The sequence below is a fragment of the Jaculus jaculus genome, chromosome 5 (genome assembly GCF_020740685.1).
Source record: "Jaculus jaculus isolate mJacJac1 chromosome 5, mJacJac1.mat.Y.cur, whole genome shotgun sequence".
Taxonomy (NCBI): Eukaryota; Metazoa; Chordata; class Mammalia; order Rodentia; family Dipodidae; genus Jaculus; species Jaculus jaculus.
The window spans coordinates 4,716,610-4,732,940 of NC_059106.1; the positions used below are offsets into that span (position 1 = coordinate 4,716,610).

General features: G+C 44.5%; 1 protein-coding gene across 1 annotated transcript in view; it reads right to left on the reverse strand.

Moving 5' to 3' along the window:
* Nucleotides 1-2,256: 2,256 nt before the first annotated feature.
* The window catches only part of Mpp7 (MAGUK p55 scaffold protein 7), a 213,308-nt gene continuing 199,233 nt past the window's right edge, over nucleotides 2,257-16,331 (reverse strand). The window contains exons 14-17 of the mRNA XM_045151043.1: nucleotides 9,949-10,042; nucleotides 8,723-8,831; nucleotides 5,915-6,058; nucleotides 2,257-5,225 (exon numbers count right to left, since the gene is read on the reverse strand). Coding sequence (XP_045006978.1) covers nucleotides 5,046-5,225; nucleotides 5,915-6,058; nucleotides 8,723-8,831; nucleotides 9,949-10,042 — 527 coding nt within the window. The 3' untranslated portion in view covers nucleotides 2,257-5,045. The remainder of the gene's footprint in view (nucleotides 5,226-5,914; nucleotides 6,059-8,722; nucleotides 8,832-9,948; nucleotides 10,043-16,331) is intronic.

Below are 16,331 nucleotides of genomic sequence, written 5' to 3' on the forward strand. Positions count from 1 at the left end.
TCCACTTATTTGTGAGGAGAGTGAGAAGGAGTGTGTGGGCATGCCAGTGTCTCTTGCCACTGCAAACAAAGTCCAGATGTATGTGCCACTTCTCTAACCTTGGGCATCTCAGGTCCAATGCGTGTCCATCCAGGCAAACATCAGTACTGTATCAAAAGTTCCCAGAAGCCTCCTGTTCTTCCAGCTGTTGGAATCCATTTCTGGCACAGCTGGCTTGTAACTTGTAATGGGGAACCTGTCTGAAAATAAAGTCAGCACATGGAAGAAAGCCAGAAAACAGGGCCAAACCTTGTGCCTTGAGGCAAAGAGGACCAGATCTTGATAAGGTTGCTGGAGTCACAGCAGTGGGCACCACTACAGGCCAGTTCTGTGGGCTCTCCACACACAAAAGCAGATTTGCCTGTTCATAGAAGCCAGTTTGGCCCATATGTCTGAATACTTAGGACTAAAGGAATTCTAAGGGCTATAAGGCCTTTGCCAGACAGTGAAGACGAGGCTTAAAAAAGATTTTCTTCAGATGGTTCCTAGAAATCTGAACTTCCCCAAACTTCAGTGATACACACATTAGAACTTCTGACTAGACGATATGTAAGTCATCCCGATCCAATGTCAATTTTTTCCCACTATTCTCTGTCTTAAGCAATCGTATGTGCCCTAATTTTACTACACTCTGTATCTCATGCCCATGACGTTTTAGTAAGAGGAGAAAGAAGAGGGAAAGGGAAGGCAGGGCGTCACACCAGGGCCTCTTGCTGTTGCAAGTGAACTCTAGACACACACGCCACTTTGCGTACATGACTTAATGCAGGCACTACAGAGACGAACTTGCTATGGTAAACTGCAAGCATCGTGAGCCATGGAGCCATTGGCCCAGGATTCTTCACAGGCCTCTGCAGGAAACCCTGGCTTCCACGACCACCCTGCCCTCCCTGTGCCCAGTTCACTCTACCTATCAGCCAAGATCCAGCTGCACCTCCTTGCTTGCAACCGGATTTTTCTGCCCCATCCCATCCCACAAATTGTTCTATTCAGAGTGTTTGAGCTTTCCCCATGCTTGTTCCTAAGATTGCCTTTGCTACTTGGTCTCATAATTCCTAATCTGAGAGCGTCTCGCTCCCTCTACAATGTGAGCACTGTGAAGTCAGGAAGTATGTGTGAGCTGCTTAACTCATTAGCCCCACAAGGAGCCCAGGCTGGACATGTGGCAGGCACATGTTTTTCTAAAACAAGTGAACACACCTGTTCTACCTGCCCTCGCTCATGGCCTCTGTGTCATGGAAAGGAGAAACTATAAAGAGGACAGCCAGGTGCAGAGGTAGGGCCCAAGTGGTCAGAGAGAGAGGAGGAGCTGGGCACGAGGCTGGGAGGGTTGAGCAGGAAGGGAGGGAAGGGAAGAGAGCCACGCTAGGAAACCCTCAAGCCCCATCCACCGGTGCAGGAGGAAGATGAACTTTCAAAGATGGAAGAGGAGAAGGGAGTGAGGAGAGGATGGAGCGAAAGGCTTCTGAAAGGATTCAGGGGTTGGATGTTTCTGGGGGCATACTGCGGGAAGTTTATGGACACTCATTTCGATTTCATAGTTCTGTAGGTCAAAGTCCAGACATGGCGTGGCTGATGTCTCTAGGTGTCAGTGGGGCTTCTGGCCATCTCTCTGCACCTTGGATCTTATTCCAGGCTCATGTAGTCACTGGCAGGACACATGTCCTTCACTTCTTGATGCCAGTAGCGAGTGAGAGTGTTGTGAAAGTGGCCTGCATTCCTTGCCTCGTGGCTGTCTCTACTTGAAACATTTTTTCCCTCCTTGCTTTCCTCTCACACTTCAAATTTCTTTCTTCAGGGAAAGCCTGACTTCTATTAAGGGCTTACCTGATTAAGACAGGATAATTTCCCTTTTCTAAGGTCAACTAATTTGGAATCTTAATTGTATCTGTCAGATCCCTTCCGAGCAGAAGCTGGATTCGAGTTTGAATTACTGGGAAGGTGTATGCGTACCAGTGAGCAGGGGTGTCCAGGGGCTGTCTCAGAACTCCGTCACCACGGTGAAGGGCTGGCGGTAGAGAGAGGATGCTGGAAACATTCCATCTAGACACGCTGCAGGAGGAGAAAAGCTTTTCCCTAACTACACTTCAGAATACAGAAAGCAAGAGATACTCCGTATTACAGTACACAGAAGAATTTGTCCTACCATGGAAATAAGTGTAATAGAACAGGCCCTAATAATAGACTATTCCAGAGTAAAAACAACCTTCCAGCACGTACAGTGTTTGAAGATGCTTTATTAGGATAAACAGTTTTCCATAGTATTCATCTATAAACTTCTCCTAGTCCAAAAGGAAGTAAATAAAACCCTTTATAGCTTTAGGAAGATTTTAACTCCATGGTTTTGTAAATCGTTCACATGTCTGCCAAGTTTAAATCCCTACAACTTAGATACATTCAATGATTACACATTATCAGGAGTGTCAGCCTTAAAGATACCAAGAGTTTACAAATTGCTCAGCAAAATCATGATTAAAAAACAATTCTTTTAATTTCACTTTGTATTTTTAAGCAGCTCTAATTAGGACAGGGAGTAGGAGGACAGATTTTCCTTCTGGCCTTGGATTTTACACATGTAAACTTGAAAGCTTAAACATTCCCTTTTTCTGAAATCTTGGCTGACACGCCAGAGCCGCAGGTGAAAGTGAGGTGCCAAGTGCTCTTCCGGCGGGGAGGAGGGCGAAGAGCCAGCGAAGTGCAGAAGCAAAGGTCTCCTGCCACCATCATAAAAAAGCCCCTGGACTGGGCTGCCTTACCAAATGTTTTAATCAAATTTCTTTGGAACCATCAAGACATATCACATGTGAGGCACTTTACCACCTGATTGCTTAAATGGACTTTCCTTCCATTATTTTAAAAATACATTGATGAGCTCGGATCTGTAAACTCAAGGCAGCTATATTTTTATAACATCCCTACCACCACCACCACGCGAAAGGACTCATTTCCACAACCCTACACTATTTCTATCTCTAAATAAAGACTTGAGACAATTAGCTGAAGGTGAAAAACAACAACAACAAAATCAATGTAGATATTTTAGAGTCAAGAACATGAGCTGGCTAAATTATTCAGAGACTCTCCCATATTCATACATACTCCCCATTATCCTTGGCATAGAAAGTCTTGCTTTATATGAAACTGAGTCATTGTACAAAGGATCTTTCAAATATCCCACCTACCCAATGAATTCACCCTCGCGCCTCTCCCGGGTGAGCCGCAGAACTTGACAGTATGACTTCCAAATGAGATTTGGTAATGGTGCTCTTTTTTAGGTTGAATGGCTTGCTATTTAATTAGTAAACTTAGAATGCACTTGGGTTATATTGATAACATTTAGTCTGATTATCAGACTGTCAGTGTGAACATGTAACAAGGTCCTTGGAGTCATTTTTCTCCATTTCTGAAAGAAAGCTAATGATGAATGCACATATAACAGGCTGTGTATCTATCCACTTTAAGGTCGAGTATTTACATGGAATGTTGACCTTGATTTATAAAACTACTATTTTAAATTATGACATCTTTACATAAAATCAAGTTGTTTTATGTATAGCCTCATTTGATAATTAAAAAAATATGCCTTTCAAATATCTCATAAATATATATATTTCCACTAAATTCTATTTTTCTTTAAACGTAACATTTAAACTCTTTACAAAGCAACAAAAATACTTTTGTGTGAAAGTCTCAGAAAGAGTAATCTTCAGCAGGCCGGGCCTTACTGCATGCAAGGGCGGGAGCGACTGCTCTCTTCATGAGCTCATGCGCACCAGGAGAAGCGTGAATTGTGTAACTACTCACTGGTTAAAGATCAGCAGTATTAAGAGGCCATCCACATATTCACAAGGTGTCTTTCTTAAACCTCTAACAATGGCAAAGTTACAACGGAATCTAGCCAGGGCACAGAACCATGTTGGTGACAAGGCAATAACAATATTACACAATACATTTTCTCAACACATTTTAGCCCAAATTTAAATGTATGTTGATGAAAAGTGGACAAACTGGAAAAAATATATTTCCTTGAACTGTATTCTAACATGTAAAATATATTTACATGTTTCAGATTACTAACCACATTCTTAAAATTTGTTGATAAAGACCAATGCAAGATATAAAATCCTTTTGGATAACTGCAGAAATGTCTTCTGAGAATTTATAATTTTTAAAAATTGCCCTTTGTAATCATTCCTTGCCCTTGGAGACCACCATTCATACAGAAAGGCTGTTAACTACATTATCAATACTTCTTAAAAGTCTACTTTCCAAGCCTGGTACAGCAGCACATGCCTGTAACTCCAGCTATGTAGGGGCTGAAGCAGAAGAATCATGACTTGCTCCCCTAGAAAATCAGTTTTTCCTTGGAAAGACGTTGTTGGGTTACTGACATGTACTCATCTAAGATTCTCAAGCAATGATGCATCATGATATGTAAGTATGTCCTCACGGTGAAGCTTTAGTTATCTGCAGTCTTAGGAGGCACATCAGAACACAGCTTGTATCTTAAGCACAGTTTGCACTTTTTGAATAGTAAGAGGACTCTGTAGTGCCAGCCCAGAGATCCGTGACGACCCACCGGGCACTGGAGCAGCCCTGCTAATGGAGCCACGCGAGGTGGCTAAGGTCCTACTTTCAACTGCCAGTATGGAGTGGGGGAGGGGGAACAGTGACCATGTGAGCCCAGTGAGGCACGAACTCTGACCTACCTGTCTCTTTTTGAAGTGGAATCTCACACTGGAGCCAGACCACATTAAATACATCCAGGAGGTCTTGAGTTCTCCTCAGAATACAGTATGAAATTTGTATGGAATTTGATACTTTGATCTTATAGATATGTACTATGTTTCAAATAAGGCTATAAAAAGACACAAGCCAAACCAATATTCAATTTTTGCCAGGACTGTACATCTATGACATGGATACAAATTTTAAAAACCTTGTCACCAGACCGTCAACTCTTCCGGTCACGCCCTATGACAATGACGGGCAGCAATTCCCTTGAGCTATGAGTGCAGCCAGCTCACTGGTACCCAGTGGGTGTCGGTCTCTAACTTGTCAAAAGTTGTTTTCAGCTCATTAAATGCCATGGTAAGATCATCATTTATTATAATTTTGTCGAAAAGATGACCATATTGACTTTCCATTATCTTTGCGGATTTAATCATTTCCTGAAAATCTTCTTCCTAAAAGGAAAAAAAAAAAGGCATTTGAACAAATTGGTTAACCAGACAGCTGCCACATTTCACATCCACGCAAACTGTCTACAGTAGATTTACCTAAAGCTGGTCCATGTTCAGACTTTACTCTGAGCCTGAAACAAAACTACCCTGCTTGAGCTTCTTCCTTTCTAAAGTCATCAGGAACGTGCTGGCGTACGTGCGTGCTCGCGGAGCTCAGGAAAGAGTCTCGGGTGTCATCCTCAGTATTACCATCCTCTCTGGCGACACAGACAAACCTGTACCCACTGCCACACACACGCATGCAGACAGAAAAGGGCTGATTTCATTTATGTACTTATGTGTCTTTTGCTGTTGTGGTTGTATTTGTTTGATATAATCCAGGCTGGCCTCAAATCTGCCACGCAGAAAACAGCTGACCTTGATTAAATTCACCATCCTCCTACCGCCACCTCCTACACTCGGGGATCACAGGCGTGCCCAGCCATGCCCAGCTCCACAAAAATGAGACCATGTAGCATGAAGATTGTACACAGAAACAGGAAGATAACTCACCTGTTCAAAACACACAGACCTAACTGTAAGTCTCAGTTTTAGGCTTTGTGGATGACAGCATCACCCTGACACGCTCCGAGGACTGTGCACAAGCAGTTCTGGGCTGGTCACACCCTGTGGCCATGCAAAATGCCACTTACCGTAAAGGGCTTGGCGGCTGTTTGGTCATCTCGGCTTGAAATAATCTTGGCATTTTTTCTTGTCTCTCTCAAGCGTTCTATTGATGGAGGTTTGATGAAGATCACATAGGGCTTGAATTCTAGCGTTCTTAAGTGCTTCACTGTCTGCAAGGATAAAAAAAGCTTTCTCCTGTTTCTTCCTACCATCATGAGTTACTGAGTCCTGCATGAGTGTGCATGTGTTTTCACATGCTTGCAGACACACATGATTTGTGTTGTGGAACCCACAGGACGAACTTGGGTGCTGTTTCTCAGGAACGCCAAAGCCCTCTACCTTTTTTTTTGAGAAAAGGTCACTCAGCGGCCAGGAACTTGCCAGTAGGGCGGCCTGGCTGGTGAGTGGCCCCGGCACCTCCTGGCATCTGCCCAGCGCGTGCTGGGTGACGCGCCTGCGCCACTGTGCTGAGCTTCTTACCTGTTTATTTGGCTTTCCGAAGCAGGGTCTCACTCTAGCTCAGGCTGCATGGATGTAATTCACTGTGTGGTCTCAGGGTGGCCTTGAACTCACGAGTGCTGGGATCAGAGGAGTACCTAGCCCGCCCGGCTGGGCTCAGCTTTTTAAAGTGGGCTCTGGTTCTGAACTCAAGCCCCTGTGCTGCAGGTAAGCACTTCCGACTGAGCTTCCTCCCCACGCCTCTAATCTTCTTTCTAAGGATAAATTTTCTTAAAACTATTCTTAGCAGAACTTTTGCTACATTACTATTCAGTTGGTTCTTGACAATGGAGGGCCAAATACCCCTGGAAGAAGCAAAAGAACGTCACTCGCATGTAAACTGTTTAGAAATACACCGTCTTTAGCATGGAGCACCAGGGCTAAAAGTACCATGAAACTGAAGTTTAGGTCAAACTCCTAAGTGACGTGGCGAAGCAGACAAGTCCCATCAGCCCGCTCCTGGGCCGAGCGGAGGGAGGCGGAGCTCTCTTTCCTTCTGGCCGCTGGACGAGCTAAAGGGGCCGCTGCTGCTCTTCCTCTGCTCCCTCACTGCTCCTACTTGCCACTTCCAGTGTCAGGGTTTTTGCTTTTGACAGGACAGAGCTAGCCAGAAACTTGTGACCCTGCCCTAGCCCCTCAAATGCGGGGACTACAGGTGTGCACTGCGGCGTAGCGGATGCCTCCGAATGGGGATTCAAGAAGTCAAGTGTGGGAGACCTGGTCTTAAAATCCACACCACCACTCCCCAGGTTCCATTCGCTAGAAACTGAAAGATCCCTGCCTGGGGTGGGAGGGCAGGAAGAAAGTTTTCAAGACTGAGGAAGTCAGTACGTCTGGCAAAGGGTTGCAAGACCCTGCTCTCAGGCCACATGAAGGGGAAGCAGCTGCCGGGGAAGAGACTCGCGGAGCTGCATGCAGGTGGCGCGCTGAGCGCGGGAGCGGCCGGGAGGGCGGCGGTCGTCTACGGAGAGGGGCTGCCGGAGCCGCTGCCTTTACCTGAAGCAGATGTGGGGTTCGTCACCAGGACGGGCTGAGACTCTCACAGTGCAGCTGCACTCGACTCATCCGGTGCTCCTGGGAGTAACCCTCACCTCGCTCTCTAAGGAGCCTCAATAAACTCATTGGCTCACTAAGCTGGTTTTGCTGTCATCACCCTTTGGTCTGTCATCTGTGCCCTATCTAGGGAGAAGACGTGTGTTCTTGTCACCCAGAGAAAAGGTTTCCTGAGACAGCACCAGCCTGGTGCCGGGACTATGGGTGTGAACCAGCCTGGTGCTGGGTCTACAGGAGTGCGCCAACCCAGTGCTGGAGCTACAGGTGTATGCCAACATGTCTAGAGTGTTAAATATCTGCTTCTGACAATTCATCTGCAGTCAAGGGCGAGTGACACAGGAGTCAGAACTTAGGGACATATGTGATCTGTATGTGGCAGGGTCTCCTTCAAATGAATATAAGGCATAGCTCCACTGCAAGGTTAAGCAGATGGGTTGCACTGAGCATGGCAGACGTGAGGAGTGGTGGCAGACCAGGGCAGGGCTTCCGGGACGCCGGAGTACAAGTGCAATGCACCAGGGGAGCCGGGAGCAGCCAGACGCCTGCACAGGCCGTGCCTCTGAACAGGAGTCCACTAATCCGTGACGGCGCAGGCTGGGAGTGGCCTCCCAGCTGATACTCCAGCCCCTCTCCCCACAGTGTGGCGGTTTCTACAGGTCATTCTGTATCTGGAGGCCGAGAAACACAGGTTGCAACACCGGGAGGGACAATCTGAGGCCCCTGAAGGAGCAGGACAATGGTGGGGGTGAGTATCAATCAGAGTGAAAAGTGGTTTGATGAGGAACTGAATGGTTTCATCCATTGGCATTCTCGGTCCAGAGGGCTCATCATAGGAGCCCCCAGAGTGACAGGCAAAGCACGCAAAAGGCCCTGCAGAGGTTTCATCCATTAAAGACCTTAAGACGTGCCTCACAGTTCTAGCTTGGCACTTCTAGGCTATGTACAAGACCAAAATCAAAGAACGGGGGACTGAGAACCAAACTGTCAAAATTATAAGCACTTAGAAGAACATATAATAGGAAAACATATTATGCATACAGCTAGTTTGTAAAGACATTTAAAGAGACATCAAAGATCCCGACGCTTTACTGAACATAAGCTAGTGTTAAAGTCACCGGTCTTGGGGCTCCCCACTCCTCTTTTCTAATAAAATTATATCCCCCACCAGAGAGGTCTCCAATTACTTTTGAATGTGCAGACTTTAACCGCACGCTGAAATGCTGGATGAAGTACAGCAGCTTACACAGCTCCCAAGAGACGTGCATAACTCACTGTCCACTTACATGAGGCTGGACATCCAGCAGACAGACTTTGTTTTTAGCTAGGACAGAGCGAACCGAGTCTATACTGGTGCCGTAGTAGTTGTTTTTATATTCACCGTACTCAATGAACCTGCGGAAAAGTAGAGACACATCAGAACTGTTTGTGAATTAGAACAAATACAGGCAGCAAGTTATAATTCATAGGGAAAAGACATTTTTGCTGAACATGTCTCTTTTTTGCTGTGTTTAATAAAATAAATAGGACCAGCTCTTCAGCAAACGTCAGTTTTAAAAAATCTACACTTTCAAATCAGTAACACTTGCTTGTATTACATGTAACCACCCTCCCCATTCTTCGGTTTAGTAGAGCTCTAGTGTTTTCCATCACCTCTTTTCAGAGCTAATGCAATGCAGTAAAGCGGCACTAAGCTAAACAATCGAGACTACTGGAACTTCGCTGCACACTGGAGAGGACCCGGGCAGCGAAGATGCTACAGAAACACAGCCATTACGCCAAACACGGCAAAGGCATTCTGATGTTTCAAAAGAAACCCCGCAATCCTGCACGCAAGCACACATTGCTTCTGATACCCTCAAATAGCCAATGGAAAACCTGGGGGAAGGGCTAGAGTTAGCTCACGAGATGGAACACACGAGATGGGCAACGTGATCCTAATTTTTTGTAGTATCAATGTGAGAAAGAGATATGCATGAAAAGGATTGTGGAGCAAGCAATATATTATATAGCTATCCACGAATATTTAAAATACAATTCTACCTAAGATACGTGTTAAGATTTCTTTAGTGGACTGGAAAAATAAATCACAGCAAGATCTTACCCTATGTTGCAAAATAATTCCTACATTTTGAGTTTAACAGAAATATAGTGTTATTAAAAATATAGGTGAAGGATTATAAGAGGAGGAAAAGATCATGACATCAAAATAAAGAGAGACTGATTGAGATGGGGAGGGGATATGATGGAGAATGGAATTTCAAAGGGGAAAGTGGGGGAGGGGAGGGTATTACCATGGGATATTTTTTATAATCATGGAAAATATTAATAAAAATTGAGAAAAAAATATAGGTGAAGACCAGTAACAATCACTTAACTGAATTATCACTTTTCATGGGTTTCAAATATTAAGATAATCAAAACACATTTCAGATATCTAAATCTGGATATGGATATTCAGGTACAAAATTAACAACTACACTCAAATTAAAACTCTACAATTCCCACATACTTGTTATTTTGTACATCTGTCTCAAACAAATGCTTGGATATAAAAATATATTCCACACCGTCACTCTCCTGGCTTCTTCTTGCTCTGGTCGTGTCTATGATTTGATTTAAAGAGAAAGAGAGAAAGAGGGAGAGAGCACATTTAGAAAAGTCTACATCATCCATCTTCATGGAAGTACCTACAAGACATCATTAAGTGTACGGACTTAAAGCCATTTTCTTACACAGAATTTAAAAACATGTGAAAAAGCAAATTGGATAAGGTGACTGGGTCCACCTAGCACACCAGGCCCAGGGGTCAACCACCAGCTCTACAAAAACCAAAACAAAAGAAGCAAATTTCTAATAAAATATAGGAATACATAAATTCAGATTTCCCTACTGATGTGAACATTTAAAGATGGACTAAAATTTTAATTACATCGTGTTTGTTCTTGTACTCATTATTTTGATGACTTTAATTAATGTAAGTGAATAAAGGTATTTTAAAGGGTTTTAAACCACTGGAGGCAAAACCCCCTTTCTTCTCTGCACAGAATATACCTGTTTTCTTTACCACTGATCTTCATTCAGTGAAGCGAGCCCACTGTCACTGGGCTATCTGGTGAATTCTTCCTTACGTGGCAGCCACTGCTTTGTTTTACTGAGAACAATGAGCACCCCATGTCTATTTACCACTCTGGCCAAGTCATCAGCAGCATTCTCTTACAGTACTATTGAGCTTACAACCTTTCAACAGTTTTGTCTACTTTTTAGTGGATTAGAACGGAGCAGAAAATATGGAATTAGCTACAAACAATAGTAAAACACAAGGTTTTCCAGTGTTGATATACAGGTGTAAAACAGTCCCATCTTTTCTGTTGACTACACCCAGACCCCTAGATTCCACACAAGTATCTGAGCACTCTGCAAATGAACACGACGGGCTGCATGGGGAAGTTTAAATCTTCTGATTTCTTTCAGAAGCCCTGACATACTGGCAAAAAGAAAGGAGACAGGCAGCATGGGCTGAAGAGTGAGGATGGAATTCAGAAGGTGCGACAGCAGAGAAGGGAATACTTGATGCAAAAACTAACTCTGGCCTAAGAAGAGCTTCTGCCTTTGTACATGGAGTTCAATGTCAAATCAGCAAAGCTTAGTTCTGAGAATTGAACAAGATGAGAATATGCAAAGTCCTGGTCTAACCTCTGGATAAGGGGTTCTGTGCTTACCACTGAACATGTGCAAACCAACAGAGGAAAAGCTTAGAGAACTGACCTGAGATCTAAGCCACACACGAGTCTCAGATCAGCCCTTGAGCGAGGGCAGCCCCAAACCCACACAGCAGAGGCAAAGGAAATGGAACTCCAGAGTCTAAACAACAGAGTTAAGAAGCTAAAAAAAATAAAATATCATTCACTGGAATTTTGTATCACGACACAGTGTTAGTACAACATAATATTCATAACATATACATTGCAATCCAAAATTATACAACATAAAAGAAACAAGAAAAGATCAATTTTCAAGGGAAAACATACCAGGTAGAAACAGTGAGTGATGTGAAAGTTAAAATTGTCACATACTTTAAAGCAACAATTATAACTATTGCTTCATGAGGTAAAGGAAAACATGTCTGGATTCAATATAAATATGAATCTTGATAGAAATAGAAATTATGAAAGAAGAATCAAGCAGAAATTTTAGAACTGGAAAAATATAATAACTGACAGAAAACAGGTCACTAGCTTGGCTCAGTAGAAACAAGATGTGACAAAGGAAAAAGTGAACTTGATAATGAAACTCACATAATGTGGACAACAACGAGAAACGGAAGAGGGGGTGTAAGTGGGCTGGGCAGGCGGCTCGGCGGGCGGGCACTCCTGCCAGGCCAGCCCGAGGCCCGCATTTAGCCCTCAGCACCACGTAACAGCCGTGTGCCAGTGCGCCTAGAGTGCGGGTGGACCGCGGGACTACGGTCGCTAGGGCACGCTGGCTGGCTAGTCTTGTCAAATCGTGAGTTCCAGGTTTAGCAGGAGACCCTTGTCTCAAAAAATAAAGTGGAACATGAACAACTGAGGAACACACTTCTTTGACCTCTGGCCTACACACACACACACACACACACACACACACACGCACGCACGCATGCACGCACACACACACACACACACACATGACTTCCTAGACATATGAACATGCATACACACATATACAATTCAAAAAGCAAATCTGACCCCAAAGGCAGTTTAGGAACCTGATTAAAGATACTAAAATGTCTAACATGCACAACTGGAGTGCTGAACATAGAGGAAAAATAGACTATGGCAAAAAGCACGCATTAGAAGAAATAATGACCTCAACATTCTGAAATTTTTTTGTAAGACAAAGTTACATTTCAGAAGCTCCACAGATTCCAAACAGAGTAAATTCAGGAAAAAAAGCCTACACATATAATGATCAAGCTACTTTAAAAAAAAGTAGATTTGAAAAAACCTTTCTCTGCTTGAAAATAAATACAAGTATTTTTTGATTGCCATCTTCACGTGAACAGATAGACAAACTATGATATTTTTCCAACCAAGGAATGCTATGAACCTATGATTAATCTCTAAAATATGGTTGAATCTTAAACTCATGCAGAACTTAAAAAACTGGGTGAAGAGAAAAATGGGTATATATGACACAATATAAAGCAGTAATAACCCCAGCCAATCCAACTAACCCACAGGGACAGAGTGTGGCCAGAAAGGAGCGTGTGAATGGAAATACGTTCACTGCGCTCACTGTGATGAGTTTCATGTGTGCAGACGTATGTTAAAACTGATCTAACTGGGCATTTTAAATATGTGCAGGTTATTTATTCCAAGTATACCTTTCAATAATGTTTAAAAGAAAAATATGTGGGAAAAGGTTAGTACCAAAAGTAATGAAAATATAAAGCCCACATAATTTTAGTAATGTACAAAGTTTTTGTGTCCTCTTGTTGAGTTAGCAAGAACACTTGAGTGCGCTCCTCTCCCAGCCGCTGTCCATTCCTGCCCGCCGCGCAGCATGGAAGCAGTCAGCACTGCGCTCTAGCATGGATCGTATCCCTCCCAGGAGCAGGGTTCAATGCTGATAACTTTTATTGTCTCATAAGAACTAGGAATAAGTTTCACAGTAGGAAAACATTCTGTCGAGAGCATATGATACATATTTAAGACTATGAAAGATACTAAAATTAATGCCGATAACCGCAGCGCTAAGAGGCGCGAGACGGGAGGCCTGCTGGGGCTCGCGGCCAGGCAGCCTGAGTGGACCCGCGGCGTGTCCCCAGGTTCCCATAAAGACCCCATCTCAAGGAAATAAGGTGAGGGCGGGCGGGACAGAGGTCACTGGGGAGGGCCTTGAGGTTTTACAGGATGGCCACACTTCTGTCCATGCTCTCTGCTCTGGACTTCTGCACCTGTGGCCAGGCCTTGCCTTGCCTGCCATGATTGCATGAATCAGCTCAAAAACTGTGAGCCAGAACAAACTCTTTTCTTCTTCAGGTCACTTCTAGTCAGGTGTTTGGCCACAGGACAAGATACCTAGTGCACATGCCTTCATGAGAAACCACAAAACACAAGGAACAGGTGTGGATGATTGAGGGCGCCCTAAGACCACACTACAGGTTTGGGGATACATCAAATGTTTGATGTCAACTGTAATACCTTCTGTTAATTACTTTTCAGCCATTTAAGCCCAGAAGTACAATTATCAGCTCTACTATCCGTCTGCTCTCGTGTGCCGCATGACGACAACCCATTATGAGCCGCACACCTGACCGGGGCCCCCTGAGTTTCCAAAGGGTTAAGTTAATCTATACTCCTGATACAATATGCAGGAGGCACACTGATCTTTATCTCCTTCAATCTATCTAATGAGTATTTAATGCATGCTTCAGAGAAGAATGTTATGGACTAAACATCAGGCAGAAGACTAGTGTAATCCAAACAGCATTTCCTCCAATATCACAGTCTCCTAAAAGTGTTTTACAAAGCATCACCATCGAAATTGGTCTGCCAAGATATTTTTCTTGAATTAATTCACACATTCACTGCTGCAGTGGCTGTATTTTCCAAATATGTCTGATAATATGCAACACTGGGGATACTAGCCATAAATACAGAATCCTTGTACATCTCCCATAAGAACCTGAGGGGAAGCTTATCAAGTCTGGAAAACACTGCTACATTGGAATGAGCACTTTTAAAAGTGAGTAAGGGCCAGGCATGATGGAACACACCTTTAATCCCAGCACTCAGGAGGCAGAGGTAGGAGGGCTGCCGTGAGTTCGAGGCCATCCTGAGACTACATAGGTCAGCCTGGGCTAGACTGAGACCCTACCTGAAAAAACCAAAACCAAAAACAAACAACAAAAAAAAGTGAGTAAGGCACAGAAAAAATCTACTCTGAGAACTTCTCTGGAGAGTCTAAGCCCAGAACTGTTCTGGATGTTGTCAGTTTCAGAGCCAGATATCACCTCTGTGTCTGGGTAAATTAATGTGACAGGGTTTTTTCTCTCCCCCGCCCCAGGATCTTCAGTAATACCAACGCTATCACAGCAGCTTCTACCTGACAGATACTGTGGTGCTCTGAATCAGATGTCTCCCCATAAACCCAAGTGTTCTGACTGCTCAGTCCCGGGTGGTGACGACTGGGCAGGGCCTTGCGGAAGGCGCTGGGCTGCTGGGAGAGGAGCTCCCCTGCCCGAACTCAGCTCCCTCTCTGGTGGTTGTTTTCCCCCTGCTGCAGCAAGAAGTGATGTGCAGCCTTTGCTCTTCCATCGTGAGGCTTCCCCTCGAGACCGGAAGCCAAGCAAACCTTTTCCTCCCATCAGCTGCTTTCCATCGGGTGCTTTGTCCCAGCAAAGTGGATCTAACGAAAACAGACAACCGTACTGGCTTCCACCATCTTCCAAAGAAATCAGTTTTTACCACGGATTGGGCTACAGCAGTCTGCACTTTGAGAAGACTGTCAGAGCCGCAGAGCAGGAGGAACTCAAGCTGGGCTATTGCTCGACTCAAGCGTCCCGCACAAGCTCCTGTTCTGAACACTTCCCGAGCACGTGGTGCCATTCTGGGAGGTTGTGCAGCCTGCAGGAGGTGGAGCCAACTTTTGGAAATAGGTCACGAGGGGTGACGACCCTTGAAGGCCTCGGGTTCTGGTCGTGAGTTCTGCTTCCTGTTCCTCTCTGATGTAAGCAGGCTTAGCTGCACTATCTCACCTCCATGCTTTTCTGACCATGATGGAACTGGAGTCCCTTGAAACTGTAAGTTAAAAAACTTTCCTGAAGCCGGGCGTGGTGGTGCACACCTTTAATCCCAGCACTCGGGAGGCAGAGGTAGGAGGATTGCTGTGAGTTCGAGGCCAGCCTGAGACTACAGTGAACTCCAGGTCAGCCTGGGCCAGAGTAAGATCCTACCTCAAAAAACCAAAAAAACAAAACAACAAAGAAAAATACTTTCCTGGACTGGAAAGATTTATCATTGTTGTTAAGGTACTTGTCTGCAAAGCCTAACAACCTGGGTTTGACTCCCCAGTACCCACATAGCCAACTGCACAAGGTGATGCATGCATCTGGACTTTGTTTGCAGCAGCTGGAGAACCTGACAAGTTCATTCTCTCTCCCTCTCCCTCTCTCTCTCTGTCAGGCACAGTAGCACATGCCTTTATTCCCAGCACTCAGGAGTCTGAGGTAGAAAGACTACAGTAAGTTCAAGACCAGCCTGAGACTAATTCCAGGTTAACCTGAACTAAAGTGAGACCCTGCCTTGAAAATAAAAATTAAAAAAATTCATTTCCCTTCAGCTGTTTCTGTCAGGTACTGTGATCACAAAGCAACTAATGCAAGAAGTGAGGCCATAAAATCTGCTTCCAAATCCCAGTGCAACTACCCCGTGCAGGGCTCTGGAGAAGCCCAAGGGTCTTTCTGCCTGCTCCTTGCCCTGACATGGAGACAACAGCCACCTCAAGTGCCATCTGGAGGGCTCTGACAGACAATGGCGCTGAACAAACCCCGGGAGTAAATGGACAAATCTGCGCTTTCCTCTGGGCTTCTCATGCAGCTTCGGCACCGCCTGCAGCTTTTCCTAACGCCGTCTGACAGTGCAGTTCATCCTCTGCAAGGGAAGTGGGCTAAAGACGAAAAACGAAGATGTGTCTCCTGCCACGTGGTCCTCCTTTGTTTATATCAGCTTGATGGGTGAGAACCAGCGGTTCTGGAACCTAGCGCTAAAAATGATTACTAATAATAATTTGGAAAAATGTAGTAATAAGACATAACCAGAGGTAACAGCACACTATAATTTTAAAATAAAGTTGATCTCTTCCAAAAGTAAAGAACATTGCTAAGGGCAACATACAAATGATTTTTTAAAA